This window comes from Mauremys mutica, chromosome 8 (genome assembly GCF_020497125.1).
Source record: "Mauremys mutica isolate MM-2020 ecotype Southern chromosome 8, ASM2049712v1, whole genome shotgun sequence".
NCBI lineage: Eukaryota > Metazoa > Chordata > Testudines > Geoemydidae > Mauremys > Mauremys mutica.
This window is the reverse complement of record NC_059079.1, coordinates 4,313,976-4,331,487: the sequence shown is the minus strand read 5'-3', so window position 1 is coordinate 4,331,487 and position 17,512 is coordinate 4,313,976. Positions and strand designations below refer to the sequence as shown.

The 17,512-nt window shown below is 39.9% G+C and overlaps 1 protein-coding gene across 2 annotated transcripts in view; it reads right to left on the bottom strand.

The window, feature by feature from the left end:
• MAST2 (microtubule associated serine/threonine kinase 2) overlaps window positions 1-17,512 on the bottom strand; it is a 341,008-nt gene that overhangs the window by 159,281 nt on the left and 164,215 nt on the right. For both annotated transcript variants that reach the window (XM_045026441.1, XM_045026440.1), the window contains exon 4: window positions 12,520-12,551. In XM_045026441.1, coding sequence (XP_044882376.1) covers window positions 12,520-12,551 — 32 coding nt within the window. The remainder of the gene's footprint in view (window positions 1-12,519; window positions 12,552-17,512) is intronic.

Genomic DNA, 17,512 nt, shown 5'->3' with positions numbered 1-17,512 from the left:
TTAGCACCTATAGTGCTTTACATCTTCAAAGTGCTTTACAAACATTAACTAATTTAGCCTGACAACAGCACTGTGAAGTAGATATTCTAATTTAAGGGATGGGGAAATTGAAGCACAGAGGAGTTATGTGACCAATCACAGCAGATCAACTGCAGAACCAGGATTAGAATTGAGAAGACCCCCAACTGTGTGTTCATTTTGCTAAAGTATGGATTGGATGAATGGACTATAAGGTGGATAGAACGCTGGCTAGATCATCGGGCTCAACAGGTAGTGATCAACGCCCCCCCCCACGACAGAAAGGATGTGGACAAACTGGAGAGAGTCCAGTGGAGGGCAACACAAATTATTAGGGGGCTAGTACACATGACTTACAAGGAGAGACTGAGGGAACTGGGCTTATTTAGTCTGCAGAAGAAAAGAGTGAGGGGCCGATTTGATAGTGGGGGGAGGGATAGCTCAGTGGTTTGAGCATTGGCCTGCTAAACCCAGGGTTGTGAGTTCAATCCATTTAGGGGACTGGGGTAAAAATCTGTCTGGGGATTGGTCCTGCTTTGAGCAGGGGGTTGGACTAGATGACCTTCTGAGGTTCCTTCCAACCCTAATCTTCTATGATTCTACCAGAACGGGAGTTCCAAAGAGGATGGAACTAGTCTGCTCTCAGTGGTGGCAGATGAAAGAACAAGGAGTAATGGTCTCAAGTTGCAGTGGGGGAGGTCTATGTTGGATATTAGGGAAAACTATTTCATTAGGTGGGTGGTGAAGCACTGGAATGGGTTACCTAGGGAGCCAAGTATCAGAGGGGTAGCCGTGTTAGTCTGTATCCACAAAAACAACAAGGAGTCCAGTGGCACTTTAAAGACTAACGGATTTATTTGGGGAGACTCCATGCATCTGAAGAAGTTGGCTTTTTAACCCACGAAAGCTTATGCTGAAATAAATCTGTTAGTCTTTAAGGTGCCACCAGACTCCTCGTTGTTTTTACCTAGGGAGGTGGTGGAACCTCCATCCTTAGAGGTTTTTACAGCCAGCCTTGACAAAGCCCTGGCTGGAATGATTTAGTTGGGGATTGGTCCTGCTTTGAGCAGGGGGTGGGACTAGATGACCTCCTGAGGTCCCTTCCAACCTTAATCTATGATTCTATGATAAAGAAAAAAATGCCTGGGCTATTAAAATAATTTAAATGTATTAATTTCTAATATGATATGAAAGTCTTTTTTACTCCAGATTTTAAGCATGCTGGAGGAAAATAATCTGTGTATATTTACATAAGAGAATATCATAATTACAGTAACATAAGTTACTTCACTCCAAATAGCTGAACATATTTTAAGGTCCAATGCTGCACTCCTTAGTGTGACAAAACTGACTAAAGTCTAGTACAAATGCTGGCTGGCTGGTGGGACCCTTCACAAAGTATTCCAAAAAAATATTCTTTGAAGAAAAATATTGCATTTGCTACCAACACCACAGGTCTGCTAGGCCTGTTTACATAACTGAGTATCCAATTTACCTTAGCAGCTACACATTAATACCCAGAACTGTTGTTTTGACCACTTAAGTTTCTTGAAAACTAATTTGGATAGGATTTTTATCATGACCAACAAATAAATCAACTTCGTTTGAAGTTACAAGTTAGGTAGTATAATATTTTTTCCCACCAACTCAAAGATGATGGGCTGTTATACCAGAATTAAAAGACAAATTTTAAATCTTTAAATATAAACTGTAAAATCCACCCTTATATTAAAACTATGATCCTCAGTCAAGACTTTACATATCACAAAATTAAAAATTTTGTACCCAATCCCCAAAATTTAATCCTTACATGTACAATGAAGGCTCAATTAATAATGATTTTTGTTTGGGACACACAGCAAGAATTGTGCTGTAGACAGGAGTGATATGTACTATACCAGATGGTAAGACTGTACAAGATTGTAAATTCTTTGGGGCAGGGACTGTGTCTGTGTTCTGTGTTTGTACAGAGCCTTGCACAATAGGGTCCTGGCTAGGACTTCTGGGTGCTACAAGGTGGTATTATTATACAAATAATAAATAACATATGTTGTATTAACTGGGCATAGATATTTATCTACTTTGCTTTTGGTAAAAATAAATAAATAAATAAAAAGAGCTCCATCTGTCCTGTTCAAAACATTAATAAATACAGTAGTATGAAAATTTGGGATGGACTTTGGTTATTGTTGTTTTGGGCCCAAATGTTGCATGTTAAAGTACTGAAATTATCCAGAGCTGCTAATGTTCCCCTGCTTTAAAATTACCTAATGAAACCAAATGCATCTGATCAGTAAGCAACCCTTAGTTTCTGGAAATCCCCACTAGCAATCTGTATTTAAAACAGCTGATGGAGCTTACAATCTGCTGACAGAAAGGTTAAGCCTTCCTCTTCTCCTCCTCCTCTTCCTTCATCATGGACTACATAACACAGTTTCACTTAGCCTCCATGCATACATCCATACTCTTTATATAAAATTTATTTCATTTTTAAGATCAAAATAACACTAATAATGACTTGCTCTTACATTGTGCTTCTCATCAGAAGATTTCAAAGTGCTTTACAAAGGAGGTAAGTATCAAAATAAAATATGTTCCATAAATTGGTATACTTAAAATGCCTAGAGTTGTATATTAAGAAGAAAATTTCAGGTAATGCAGCAAAAAGACTCTCATCTCACCTAAAATATTTGGAATGTATTATTTTAAAAGGAAGGGGGGCTTCAGCTGCTTTGAGCTTTCTCACTGCTCTTATTCTGATAGATTAAAATTTATTTCCCTTTTAATCTGTTTAAATAACCCTGTTTAAAAAAAAAAGAATGCAAAAAAGCACAGAGTATGAAGAGTGTTCAGTTTTACCATAGCAGTTAATGCCATGTACAATACTAAACATATATTAGGTGCCCATTTAAACAATTATTTTTAAAACTATAAAAGATTGCATTTATCTGGCAACACTTTTCCTTCTAATACAGCATTCACTGCAGAGTTTTGGAAAATAATATTTCCTATGTACAGACAAATGAAAAGTTTGACACTGCTAAAATGCTCCTTCAATAATTAATCCTCATCTAAGTTAAATTAAGATGACATTTGTTGGCCATGAAAAATTCTGGGTATTTTTCCTGATAGTTTTCATATGCAATGTTAAATTGTAATTTTTTTTCCACAACAGTCCTTACTGGATCCGCAGAGATGGGGCTCCAAGTCTCTGTTGCCTCCGTTTCATCATTGTACTTTCTGATACACTGTTTCTTCTCAGAATAAGAGGTTTAAAGCCAGAAAGGAGAACCCGCTGTTATCACTCCAGTGCAGAGTACAGAACAATCAATGTAATTCAGAGCTCTTCAAATATCCCCAGTGTCACCACAGACTTTATGAATTCAGTAACCTTCCAGATTAATCAGCCAGCTCGTGTCAAAATCTAATTATTTTTAAAGAAGTCTTCCACAAGTCTATTTCTAGCATCCATAAACAGGAAATGAAGACCAACAGTATGCAGCAATAGTACTGAGAAGCCAAAGATACAAACTAAACAATCTGATCTGTCATACAGACAGCAATGTACTACTGACATCACTCACACTTAGAGCACAGCAAATCAGTGGCAAACTTTTTCTGGGCTTCAGACAGCAGTGACACGTTCACTCTTAGTGAATCACAAGGAAAATGCAGAACTAGAGAGAGAGATGGCATACAAGAAAAAACTGGCAGAAATCTCACATACCAGCTCGAAAATTCATCCTGTGATAGGAATACAGTCATTGCTCCCACCCAAAGGCCCTAGGAAAGTCATGAGCAGTGCAAAGAACAGCTGTTCTTTACCGGGGAGGAAACATGCTAACTATCCCATTTTTGGAAATCAAACCGTGTAAGAATCTACAGAACTTCCATCTTAAAACATTCATAATGTGTTAATTTGTTAAACTATAAATTTTACCGCACAAGTTATCAGGAACAAATACATAACGAGGTATGTTCTAGCTTAGCTATTTCTTCTTTCCTTCTTTATGAACTTCAAAACTACATGGACAAATTGGCAATAGAACAAACTGTCAAAGGATATTGAGGATACTAGAAAAACACAAGGCTACAATATAATAATCTTTTGTAGGACTCAAGAGGTTCCCTTGCATCCCTTAAATCTCTGAGTCTTGCATTTTAGTTTTCGAATGGTAATTTCTATCATTAGCTCAAATCAAACTCATGCTGTTTGCATGGTTGTCACAAACTACTGTCCGTCTTTCCTGAAATCCATTATCTGCAGAAAGTTAGCTTTCCAAACTAACATTCCACATGAACATCTTGTCCAGATTTTAATTAAAACACTGTGTCTAAGAGATTGTGGTCTATTTTTTAAAGAAGTATTTAACATTTTCAAATATTTATAAAACCCACCATTTATGGTTCCTCATTGGATAGCAGGTCAAATTCAAGGTTATGGTCTTCATCTTTAAAGCCTTCCACAGAAGCGATCCAAGTTACCAGACAAATGCCTCTCGCTAGAGGATCATGACCTCCGCTGACAGCTATGTTCCACAGGAATAATGGAACTGTCAACCTAAAAAATTAGACCTATACACCCAGGAGATGGCATTTTCCTGACTACTGGTCCTCAAATCTGGAAGATGTCAGGATTACCACATACCTCAGCACCATCAGGGCAAAATGGAAAACCCAGCCACCTTCCCACAATTAGCACCACCAACAGCAAAAAAACAAACGAACAAACAAAAAACCCCAAACAAACCAGAATCCCAGTTCTCTGGTGGAGAGTGAAGGAGAGATCTTTACTTGTACACTATATAATAATAATTTTACGATGGTCCTAGTATGAAAATTAGGTAGATTAAATAGTGGCAAATTTTAATTAAAAAATGGATACAACATTTTCCCCATTTTTAAAATATGCTAAGAACCTCCTCAAACACACAGATCAATCCTAAAATCCTTCTCATGCACAATTTCCCCTTTACAAACTATACTTCAAATAATTTCAGCAAGTCCCACATACTACTGGCAATGTTGCTATGGAGCCTCTGTAGGCGCAACGCCACACATTCCAGCTCCTGACTCAGCACCTCATATCAATTTAAGAGCACTAGGTTATTTTTAATCTACTGCTCCTGAGTGTTTCTCTTCTGAGTTGAAGGGAGGAGTATAGTTAAAATGTAAAGTTTCTCTCGCCCATTTATAAAAAAAAATACCACAAACTGAAAAGGCATTATTCTTCTTTATTTCCAGATCCAAGATAGTACAGGATGGGAACAGAATGCCACTCCCCTCTTCCTTCTCAGAGCACCATGGGACTTTTTTACCCATTTTCTTCATTTTATATTCCCCACACTTGAGGCATTGTACTGTCATGGCTGCCTTTCTCCTGAGTCAGGGAAAACTGCACATGACTCACCACAGAACTGCCTTGCTGCCAAGAGAGACTGAAGCTGAGTGATATAATGCATTTTTTCCCAGGGATAACTGTACTGTCTCCATAACTTCCGCGCCCTCTGAGCATGAAAAGGGAAAGAGACAGACCAGAATTCAAACCAAGGACTTCTGTACAGCAGTGCACAGCCTGCCCACTGAGATACCAGACTCTTCTATTTTGAGCAATGGTGATGTCTTACCTTATTTATTTGCACTTTGGATATTTGCAATATTAGGGAATATTTGCCCCCATTTAGCTTTGGCACTATATTTGCACAAAATTAATAAGTGTGATAACATTAGCAAGGCTCCCCATAATTGCTTATAACCATAACCATGTTAGGTTTAATCTTCACCTAATATATTGACCAAGAGATTTTGTTTTCCCACCCATATGATATCCAAATTATTAGTACAGAAACCGAGTATATAATCTTTAATTAATTAAGGTCTTTGTACAAAAGACTTGCATAAATGTGCAAATAGTCTTCCCATGCTTGCCTTCATTCTCTTCAGTCCAGCAAGTCAAAATATTTTCCTTGTTTTCTCCATCTATAACTTGTGTTTCCTCAGTTTTAAGCATGATGGTTTAGAAAGGTTAGCAGCAGAAACAGGTACAGTTTTAAGCTTGGGTTTAGCACATTCTCTGGAAGCAATTTACTTCTGCATAATTCCACTGAGAGGAGATTTGGGAGCAAATGTACTAACAATTACTATCACTTATTTAATTCAACACCCCTGGAGGGATCAGTGGCAACAGAGATAGAACCACCACCAAGGTTCCATATCGCAAAGAATTTAGCAGCTTCATACATGTCCATACAGTGACTACCCACTAGCGGGGGACAGAGAACCAACCACACTGTGTGTATGTGGGTTACACATTTGCTTTTGTCAAATAACATCATGCTGCACAATGCATTTATTAAAAACCCAAATAAAAGTTTGGATAAGGCAAAAATAACTATATAAAAAAAGGTGTCTTTGACCCCTAAAACAGCTAAGAATCTTTATAATTTATCTACAGTACATACATAAATGCATCATAAATAAAAGTTAATCCTCTTTCAAGAGAGAGGATGGCAACTTCTGTAACTGATGTGCACCACCTAAGAAAGACAAGATGGGTGAAGTAATGTCTTTTATTGGGAAGAAGATACGCTTTCAAGTTTACACAGAGCTCCTCTCCAGATCTGGAAAAGGTACTCGGGCTATGTCAAAACTACAGTTTATATCGCAGAACTTATGTTGCTCAGGGGGTTGAATAACCCCACCAGCCCTCCGACCGACATAAGTTACACAGACACAAGCACTGGTGTGGACAGCGCTATGTCAGTGGGTGAACTTCTCCCATCGACGTACCTTCTGCCGCTTACAAGGGTGGTTTTATTATGCCAATGGGAGAGCTCTCTCCTGTCAGCATAGAGCATCTTCACCAGACATGCTGCAGTGGTGCAGCTGCATTGCACTGCTGCAGTGCTGGATGCGTAGACATGCCCGCAGAGTGTGTCACAACCAAATACGAAGTGGAACAGATGGTTTAGCATAACTTGTTAACCCATATTGTAAGAGACGATTCAAGATGAAGTAGCCAGTTAACACCTCTGCAGTCATAGGACAAAAAAGGGAAGTTACTGAATTACTGATTGTTCTAATAAGCCATAAATCCAGTGACTTTAAAAATTGAGGATTTAACAATGTCTAGCAAAGTTACAAATTTAAGCTCCAAGCTTGTCTTTTGAAGGTATTGTGTGAGTTTCCTTTGAAGGTGAAGACAGAGATCATATATGGAGTAACTGCTTTGTGAAAAGTGTTCACCTACTGGTGATATGGTGTTTTTGTCTTTTATCATTTTTCTGAGACAAGATGGGTGAGGTAGTATCTTTTATTGAACCGCTTTCTGATGAGAGAGACAAGCTTTCAAGCTTATGCAGAGCTCTTCTTCAAGTTTGAGATGAGTTTGCAGAATTTCTCTTGGAGTTGTTTGGGGAGGGATTTGAAAACATGCAATTTTAAAGATGCAGTTTTGGGTTGCATTAACAGAGGCATAGCATGCAAGTGACGGGAGGTGATAGTACCACTCTACTTAGTGCTGGTTAGGCCTGAGCTGGAGTACTGTGTCCAATTTTGGTCATTGCTATATATAGGGCCCTACCAAATTCACAGTCCATTTTGGTCAATTTCGCAGTCATAAGATTTTAAAAATCATAAATTTCATGATTTTAGCTATTTAAATCCAAAATGTCATGGTGTTGTAATTGTAGGGGTCCTGATCCAAAAAGGAGTTTGGGGGGGTCGCAAGGTTATTGTAGTGGGGGTTACAGTTCTTACTTCTGTGCTGCTGCCAGCAGCACTGCCTTCAGAGCTGCTGGCACCAGAGAGTGGTGGCTGCTGGCCGGGAGCCCAGCTCTAAAGGCAGAGCCGCCATCAGCAGCAGCGCAGCAGCAGTGCAGAAGTAAGGATGGCATGGTATGGTATTGCCACTCTTACTTCTGCGTTGCTGCTGGCGGGGAACTGCCTGCAGAGCTGGGCACCTGGCCAACAGCCACCACTCTCTGGCAGCCCAGCTCTGAAATCAGTGCAGAAATAAGGGTGTCAATACTGTGACCCCTCTAAAATAGCCTTGTGACACCCCTTCCCCTCCCCACAACTCCCTTTTGGGTCAGGACCCCTAATTTGAGAAACGCTGATCTCCCCCATGAAATCTGAATAGTCTAGGGTAAAAGCAGGCAAAAGACCAGATGATTTCACAGCGGGAGACCAGATTTCACAGTCCGTGACACGTTTTTCATGGCCATACATTTATTAGGGCCCTAACTATACAGACAGGATGTAGAGAAACTGGAAAGGATACAGCGTGAATGACAAAGATGATCAAAGAGATGGAATGTAAGCCAGAGGCGCAAAGGCTGAAGGAACTGAGTATCTTTATTTTGGAAAAGAGGGAGATTGCGGGAGGGTGGGAGGGCAGAGAACATGATGGTGGTCTTCAAATCCTTCTAAGACTCCCATTAAAAAGACGAGGAAAAACTGTTTTGTCTTGCCAAGGGGAGCAGGACAAAAGGGAATGGGTACAATAAATCTCAGGGAAAACTTCTTAACTGTAAGAACAGTAGGAAAAATGGAACAAACTTCCTTGGAAAGTCAGGAAAACTCCTTCACTGGAGGTTTCAAAATGAGACTTGATAGCCATCTGCCTTGGAAGGGTTACACACAACAAATCCTGCACCTTGGCAGGAGGTTAAACTAGATGACCCTTGCACTCCCTTCTAATCCTCCAATTCACCACAGTTTACCCAGGAATTTAAGGATATCATCAAATGCTTCTCCAAAAAACTCCAAGAGAAACTCTGTTAACTCATCCCCCATGAACCCACCTTCTACGTACTTCCCAAATACACAAACAAGGGAACCCAGGGAGATCCATCATTTCTGGTTATGGCACTCATTCTGAAGGAATATCAGGACTCAGAACCCATCCTTAAACCACTCACCATACAAAGGGCCAGCTTCCTCCACGACACAACCAACTTCTTCCATAAACTCTGCAACATTAACAACTTCCCTCAGAATATCATCCTTGCTGCCATGGATGTCACTTCCTGATACACCAACATCCCTCACAATGATGGCACAATGATGGCACAGCTACTTGCCTCAAATATTTACAAGACAATGGACAACCCTCAGATATGCATCCCAAACACATCACCAAATTCATCCATTTCATTCTTACGCATAACAATTTTATATTCAATAACAAACACTTTGCCCAAGACCTTCTTCTTTGACATTTTCACCATTACAGGAATCAATTTTTTTTTAATGATTTTCTGAGCAGAGACTCTTTAAATCAGGGATGGGAGAACAAACAGTAGACTCCATAGATCTTGCTATGCAGATTTTATTTATATGGGGAGCACTTTGATATTATGGTATCAACAACTATTGACAACTCTGAGATGAACAGAAATAGTTTTCTGAGACCTACAGATCCACAAGGCTCTTTCCATTGAGCCACACAATTCTAATTTCTTGATAAGGGCACTTGGGTATCAATCAGAAATAAATGAAAATCACACCATAGTACTAACTTATTACACTAAACAAAAGTAAACCAATTCAAAACAACTAGCTCTGACTGACTGCACTTCCTATAGTTCCAGGAAACACAGTAAAATAATTTAGTCCGAGCATCTTTAAAGCATATTGAACACTTTGAAAATCTCTATTCCGCTAAAAATTGAAATCACATCAGTAGCTGTTATTCTTGTCCTTTGCGGTTTATGGTTTTGCCTTCTAGATGCAGAGGCTACTGAAGTTCTCTTCACAGAGGTAATCAAAAAGAAAGGATTGAAGTAACTGGAGAAAAATACTTTACAAACAATTCAGCAATATCCATAGTTACTAAACAAACCATCATAAACTGTCAGTGCCTAAAGACCTGACCACAGTACCATATGTTTCTCTTGTTAATACTTAATAGTTTTATATTGTACCCATCTCCATACTTGACCAAGAAACAGGAAAAAACTTTGGCATCCTCAACTCCAGATCAAAAATGCTTTGTGTAAAAAATCTGAATTGTTACCTTAAGGTAAAGGTTTAACTCAATTGTCTCCAAATACTTGTCCAAGTGCTCTTATTCGATCACTGTCTTGATTGTTCCCAAATCATATAAACAATAGTGTTCCTAAAATCTAATACAAATCTAGCTAAGCTGGCCTAAAAAGTATACTGATAGATAATTAATATATGATTTCTGTGTTCTGTTTTGTTATAAATAACTGAGTTTAACACCATCATATGACTTCAACAAAAAGGTTCATTCATACGTCATTTAAAAAAAAGCCTTTTGACCTAGTCATATTGTTCAGCAGTGAATCATAGGCACCACACAGCACTTTTCAAACATTGGAGAGATTTTAAAGAATAAAAATTAAAACTCATTCATTACCAAAACCTGAAATCTAAGACAGCTTATAAAAGGTAACCTAAGGAACTGACTTTGCTTCTGTGATACGCAAACTTTAGGGCATGGTTATTAGTTAGAAGGCTACGACTTTAAGCTTATTGTAGGTTTAACTGGCATGCTCGCTTGTTCTTTATATAATCCAGCCACTATGCAGTTTTATTCTACCACATACCAGACCACAGAAAACTAAGCAAAAGTTAAATTCTCTCAGAGATTATCACTAAAACACAGTCTCCTAAAACTCTGCAAACCTAACAAGAGATGTTAAAATGAATAACTGGCTTGTTTTAAGAAAGCTGCTTTTTCCAGTTTGCTATTTTATGTTTTGTGGTCTTGATTTCACAACAACAAAAACCTGCACGGATTGGTAATGAGAAGCTAGATTTTTCACATCTACATTGTCCACACAGCAGTGACCAAATGTTGTTCCCATCAGTGACTTGTGTGGAATTAGTTTATTAAATCTCAGTACAAGCCTCACTGGACATTTTATCCAGAGTACAAAGGTTGGGATTGGAAGCAACGGGGACCACTGTTGACAGTCTCAACAAAAAGGCAAGCACTGTCTGCTCCATGAATGCTGAACTCCCCACTCACTCCTGTAAGTTTCCTTCATGTCAGGGTTGAGCCGTACTGGCTAAGCAATTGAGTAGGCTTGGACTACCACTGGCTGTCCTCCACCTCTTAAAGAGACGAACAGACTCCAACATGGCCAACATGGCACCTTTCAAAAACACTTTAAAAGCACATGAAAAATGTTAATTAAAAAAAATCTGTCTCTAATAGCTCTGTGTGGATTCAATAGTTGAGAATATGCATGTATTTTTGTTGAATCAAGCCTTATGTACTCCTAGGAGAATTCTGCACCACTGCACATGTGCAGAATTTATGTCCCCCGCTGATTTCTTCGCTTCCCCGCAGAAAAATGACTTTCTGATGGGGAAGCAAAGGGAAGCCACAATTGTGGTCATGTGACCCTCCCCAGCAGTATGTTTCGGGTGCCCAGGGCAGCCGGCAGAGAGGTAATCACTGTGGGGCAGGAGGCAGAACCGAGGAAGACCAGGGTGATGGCTCCTACCCTCTGCTGGGCTCAGCTGCTAGTCTGGGCTGGGCTGCAGAGGACAGGACTACTTCTTCCACTGCACAGCATCCAGGGCAGGGTCAGACCCACACGCAGATTTCTTCCCCGGCTGCAGGAAGCTCTGCAAACTCCCCCACCTCCTTCTTCCTGCACCCATCACACCTCAGCTGAGGGGGGAAGGATCCATGTACAGGAAGCTGTTCCCCCATCCACCCAACCCCCGTGCATCCAGACAACCTCATACTCACCCCCCGATAAGCTCCACTCCCCCTGCACCTGGACCACCCCGATGAGCCCCCGGCACCCAGATCCCCGCCCCACCAAGCCCCAACCAGTTGCACCTGGATCCCCATCCCACTGAGCTGCACTCCACCAGCATCTGGACCCCCCCACCAAACCCCCAAACCCAGACCCCCCTGCCGAGCTCTATCTCCCCCCACACCCAGACACACACCCCGCTGAGCCCCAACCACCTTCACCTGGACCCCCTTGCAGAGTCCCATTACCAGTGCACCCAGAACCCCCCAACAAGCCCCTTTGCACCCAGATCCCCACAGCATCCAGATCCCCCACTGAGCAGCCTGCACCCAGATTGCCCCACACAGAACCCTCTCAAATCACACATGGATCCCCTAACACTAAGCCCCTTCACACTTGGATCTTGCGTTGCTGAGCCTACCTGGTGCACCTAGCACAGAGGGGCAGGGCCCTGGGCTGTTTCTGGGGCAGGCCCCATCCTTGCACTCTGTCAGGGTTGAGTGCAGCCTCATCGCTGAGTCTGTGTCGGGGAGGGGAAGGGAGGGAAAGCTGCACAGTGATCTCCCACCTCTGTGCAGCCAGTGGCCTGTGCCCCCCAATGCCATGCTGGAGCCTCCACATTTATTTGACAAATAAAATTTGCAGAATTTTAAAATATTGTGTGCAGAATTTTTTTTTTGCATAGAATTTTTAATTCTTTTGCACAGAATGCTCTCAGGAGTACTTATGGCAGCAATGGATGAAAAATAATTATACTTACAAACTTCCTCTTCTAGGGAGACTGAGTTCCTTCTGGAAAAAATACAAATAAAAAAATTAGAAAATTAATGAAGAAAGATCTTAAATTAACTTCATGTTTATCTAATCTAGTAATATTACTTTACAAATAAAATATTAAGGGCCAGATTTTCAAAGATATGTTCAAAAGATGCCAGCACTCCTAATTTGTTACCACATATATATCGTTGCATGCATAATATGGTATTTGCACCTGTTTATAGCCAACTGAGCATTCAACTGGCCAGGTATGCACACAAATACTTGCTTTGTCTGCACAATTATGGTATTTACAGTCACAAATTAGAAGCATACAATTGTATATAAACGTACTAACCATCTTTGCAATAAATTCTATTCTGTCCTACACAGTTCATCACTCTAATATCTGAGTGCCTTCCCATAGTGCATCATGTAACATGATAACATCTGTCATGTGTTTGTTCTCTTAACGTCTCCCGAGGGGCTAAGTGTGTGCAGTGGAGTGTTTTCTCTTGGATTTTTTTTTTTAATATACACATACTGCTATATGTTTCAGAAGAGAAAGTCAAGGAAATGCACCTTGCACTTAGAATCAGCACATTTCACTATTAACTGTAAAGATTAAAAGACATTGAAATAGATAAATATTTTTTGAACTTTCATCTCTGGTTAGCACATTTCTCTCTTTTTGAAAACATTTTACACTGCTGCATTTTTAATATGTCACCACTAGATGGTATCATCATCCTACTCAGAGTCCACCTTCAACAAGGCACACAAGAACAGAAGAAATAAGTCATAAACAGTAAAGTTAAAGAGCCACATGTGTATTTATAGCGAGGGTTTTTTTTAATAATTCTACTACTCTGTCTTTTTAATAGGACAATGTGAAGATAAATATCACATTTTTAAAAATTAAAATTTAATGGTGTTATTAATAAGATCAAATGCAATTTATTCTAACTGACCCTAATATAAATCTTTACTTTTTACCATTTATAATTATTACAGCTAGAGCCAGCATATTTTCTCTTTGCAATGCTACTGAGGCCCAGAAGTAGCAATGCAGGTAAATGAGATTTAGAATCTTAAATTTGTGCTCAAATGTTAGCTGTCACTCCTCCCATCTGCTTATTTTGTTTCTCAGCCGCTTAATCTGTTTTTCACTCAGTATGGACAGTTTAATTAGAATGGTCAGTTTTATTTTCTGATTTTCATATACTGGCAAACAGTTGTGCTTTCTTTCCCCATTGCAGAGGAAGGTTTATATAAAAAATATTTTAAAAACCTATGAAAACACATTCACAAGATTTTTTTTAGTTAAGGGCTAAATTTTGGGTTTAAATGATTGAAATGCTACTTTATATTACATATAGTTGCATTTAAAAAAATAATAAATTGCATATTAGTCAACATTTTTACGGTCACTGAGAAGTTTCTAGATAGTAGTTTGACTCTAATCATTTCATCAATATAAATCAAGCATGATTTCCCACTGACTCTACACCTTGAAATTTCACTGCCACTTGCACAGTTCCACAGCTCTAATTGTACTGAGTAATCAGAACTTTATTGCATCGTGAAATACATCCCTGTCACCATACAAACTGTCAAAAGCTAATCAAAACATTTTAAGTATATAAAGCAATTAATCACAACCACCTAACTGATCAAATATATTGCATTCTAAAGGGATTTCCTTCTTTCTTACTCCTTTAAAAGATAAGAACCTTTATCTGAGAGTTTTACATATGACACAAAGCTTTTTGGCCATTATCTTTTAATACTTTATAAGCATATGCACCATGTAAATAATGGAATAAAGAGGGTCTTTATGAAAATGGATTTCAACTTTAATTGCAATATCTAAGTGAAACACATATGGTACATTTTATTTTAAAAGTTTTCATCCAGTGGAACTACACATTGTAAGGATGCAGCAACTTGTTCTATTTGTACACAAGTTCACTTCCCAATACTGCCAATCTTAAGCATTCAAAAATCATGAATCAGACCCAAAAATTCATGACATTCACTTAAAATTAGATTTTTTTTTAAAAAGAAATTTGGGTCCTTTTTATTTGCCTTCTTGGTTTTGTGCCTTTAGGGTCTGCAAGCTTTTTTCTATATAACCATAAGGACTTGAGATATGTGTTTTTTATGTCTGGTGGGGGAAGGGGTGTAAATAAAACTGAGATTTCTGTGCTCTAGTATGACACAAGAAGCTGGGGCTTTAAGAAAAAGCTGAAATATGAGACTCACGGCACAAGAATGAGAACTGACAACACTGCCTCCTGTCCTGTACGGCACACAGTTTTATGTTTGTAATATTAGCTCTAAGGGGCAAGGCACTTCAAAGTAATTTATGTTTAAAGGCACAGGCCAACTCTGTGGGTGCTCCAAAAAAAATTGCGGGTGTGCCTCCTCCCCCACAGTGCCTCCTGCCAGCCAGCAGCCCCACCGATCAGCTCCTTCCTCTCCCTCCCAGAGCCTCCTGCCCACTGCTGAACAGGGGGGAGAGAGAGGACCGAGGGCAGGAAGAGGTGGGTGAGGGGATGGAGTGGGGGTAGGAAAAGGCGGGGCAGGTGTGGAGGCTTATGGGAGGGGTGGAGTGGGGGCGGGGGCATGTGCAGAGCGGGGGGAGGGGGGTTGAGGAAGGGATGGAGTGGGGGCGGGGCCTGGGGCAGAGCGGGGGTCGAGCATCCCCTGAAAACTGAGGAAGTTGACACCTATGTTTAAAGGATTACGTTTGTTTTTATTCTCATTTGTACCTATGAGAGTAACTTTTCATTATCCACGAAAACAACAGTTTTTTTAATCCATAATCCACTGTCTGAATTCGGAAATTAACACATTTTATTTTAGAAAAACATATGGTATATTACATATGATCTCTCAATGTAACTCAATCAAATATGCCAGGACTGAATTACACCCTATCCCTATAGTATTCACATTCTTTCTGTGACTGCACCTAAATGAATATACTGCAATTATAGCATCAATATACAATACAGTTTTTGAAATTCAACACCTCTAAGGCCTTGACTACAACAGGGCGAGTAATCACTGGTACAGCAATCAGTTTTTATATCCATTGTTCCACTATGTCCCACCTCATATTACCCTCCTGAAATGTCCCTTCATTCCTACTTGGCAGACCCTCAGACAGCAATCCACCTGAAACGACAATCTTTTGTGCCCACTCAATAGTATCCTCCTTCCCCAGCCATGTCTCCTGACCCCCCAACCATTGCCCCCCACTTAACTGACTGAATCAGGAACAGCAGACCTGGTAGCTGCGCAGCCTTGCCCCCCCTCCTGCCCTCCAACAGGTTTTAAAGGGGCTAACAGCATGGAAGGGCCAAAGCAAGGGGAGTGGAGCTGGAAGCTCAACAACTGTGAGCAGCAGCAGCACCGCCAGCTCTGCTCTTCCTGCTGCAGCTTCAACCAGTGCACCCTCAGCAATCCACTGTCTGCAGAATGATAAAGCCAGAACCAGGGATATAGGGAGGAAGGATTACTGGAGAAGAGAACAGCATATGTGGGGAACATAGCTGGTGCAGAGGGGACTAGTGTGTGGGGCAGAAACTGAAGTCTCAGCTGATGATCCACAGCAGGACAGCCATCTGAGACTTGCATTTCAGGAGCAGGAGTGCAGACATTTCAGGGGGCACATTGTGAGGGCACTGCACAAAGGGGCAGAGCAGGGAATAAGAAGGTGCAAAAGGAGTGGGATAGTAGTTGGTGAACTAAGGAGCTTTCATTGGTTGAGGAAACTGGAACATCCATACTGGCACTCAGCTGATTGCATCTTTACACCTACAAGTTATCAGGGTAACTTCAATCATACGAAGTACTTATATGTGGACTTAAGGTGCATTTCAATCAATCAGTTAAAGTACACTGCATTCAACTGACATTTCAAATATAGACAAAACAGTAGAACCTGACAATACTTCATGGAGATCTGTAGTTACTTATTTCCCATAAATTGGGCTCAGAGCTTGGATATCAGTTTTTGTAGCCCAGCTAAGGGAAGCAAGTTTCAGTATGTTAATTATGAAGGAAGTGCTGGTGACTAGAATTACTTTACCATGCTAATCCTGCCAAACATCACACAAAGAGAACTTGGCAATACATATTTATGCATTCTTGAAACAGAGTTCATATTTCAAATGGCAAGATGATTAATATAACACTGTCATGCTATGACCACCAAATCTGACCTGGTATTTAGCTTTCGGTATAGTAATTCTTTCATTGTTCCACAACTCAATAAATCCTCTGAGTAACTGTGCTAATTATGTAAAATGTTTTCTTCCATATAAGACCTAACCCCAATTTAGAGTGAAACATCAAAGAATAGCAGATTCCATGTACTATCTGAAGTATCTGTCTCTTTGAGCACTTTAACTGTCAATACATAGATATATTATCCTGATTACCTCAGACCAGCTCTGTGCCACCTGCTCTCAAGTTCGGTAATATAATCCTCTAAATGCATGTTTATTTTCAGTATCCTCTTACAAAAATGACAGACTGTCAATTTGTCTAGTTTTATTTCTCAAACTTTTTTCCACAGATGAAACCCATCAATAATTAGCATGAAGGATAAAGTCAAGTCCTGATGAAGTCGAATAATATGACTGACAACTGAGGTTTTATTCAACATGTTGCCTCGGAAAATTGAATTACTGAGAACAGAACCATGCTGGAATCATCCCTTTCAATTAACTTATGTTCTCAAAAATGTGATTCATCAGGCTGCATCTTTACATACAGAGGAAAATGCCATTAAATTAATTATCTGTTTTACTGAAAAGCAATAAAATTAACTTAGGGATTGTTTAGCAATACTAATTTTTTAACTTCATAATCACAGAAGAAGGGTGCAGTGTTTTAGTCATGTTAGGAGTAGGTGATACATCACACTGTCTTCCTTTAATCACTCTTTATAAAAGCACCATGGAGAGATATTTCATCACCACTTT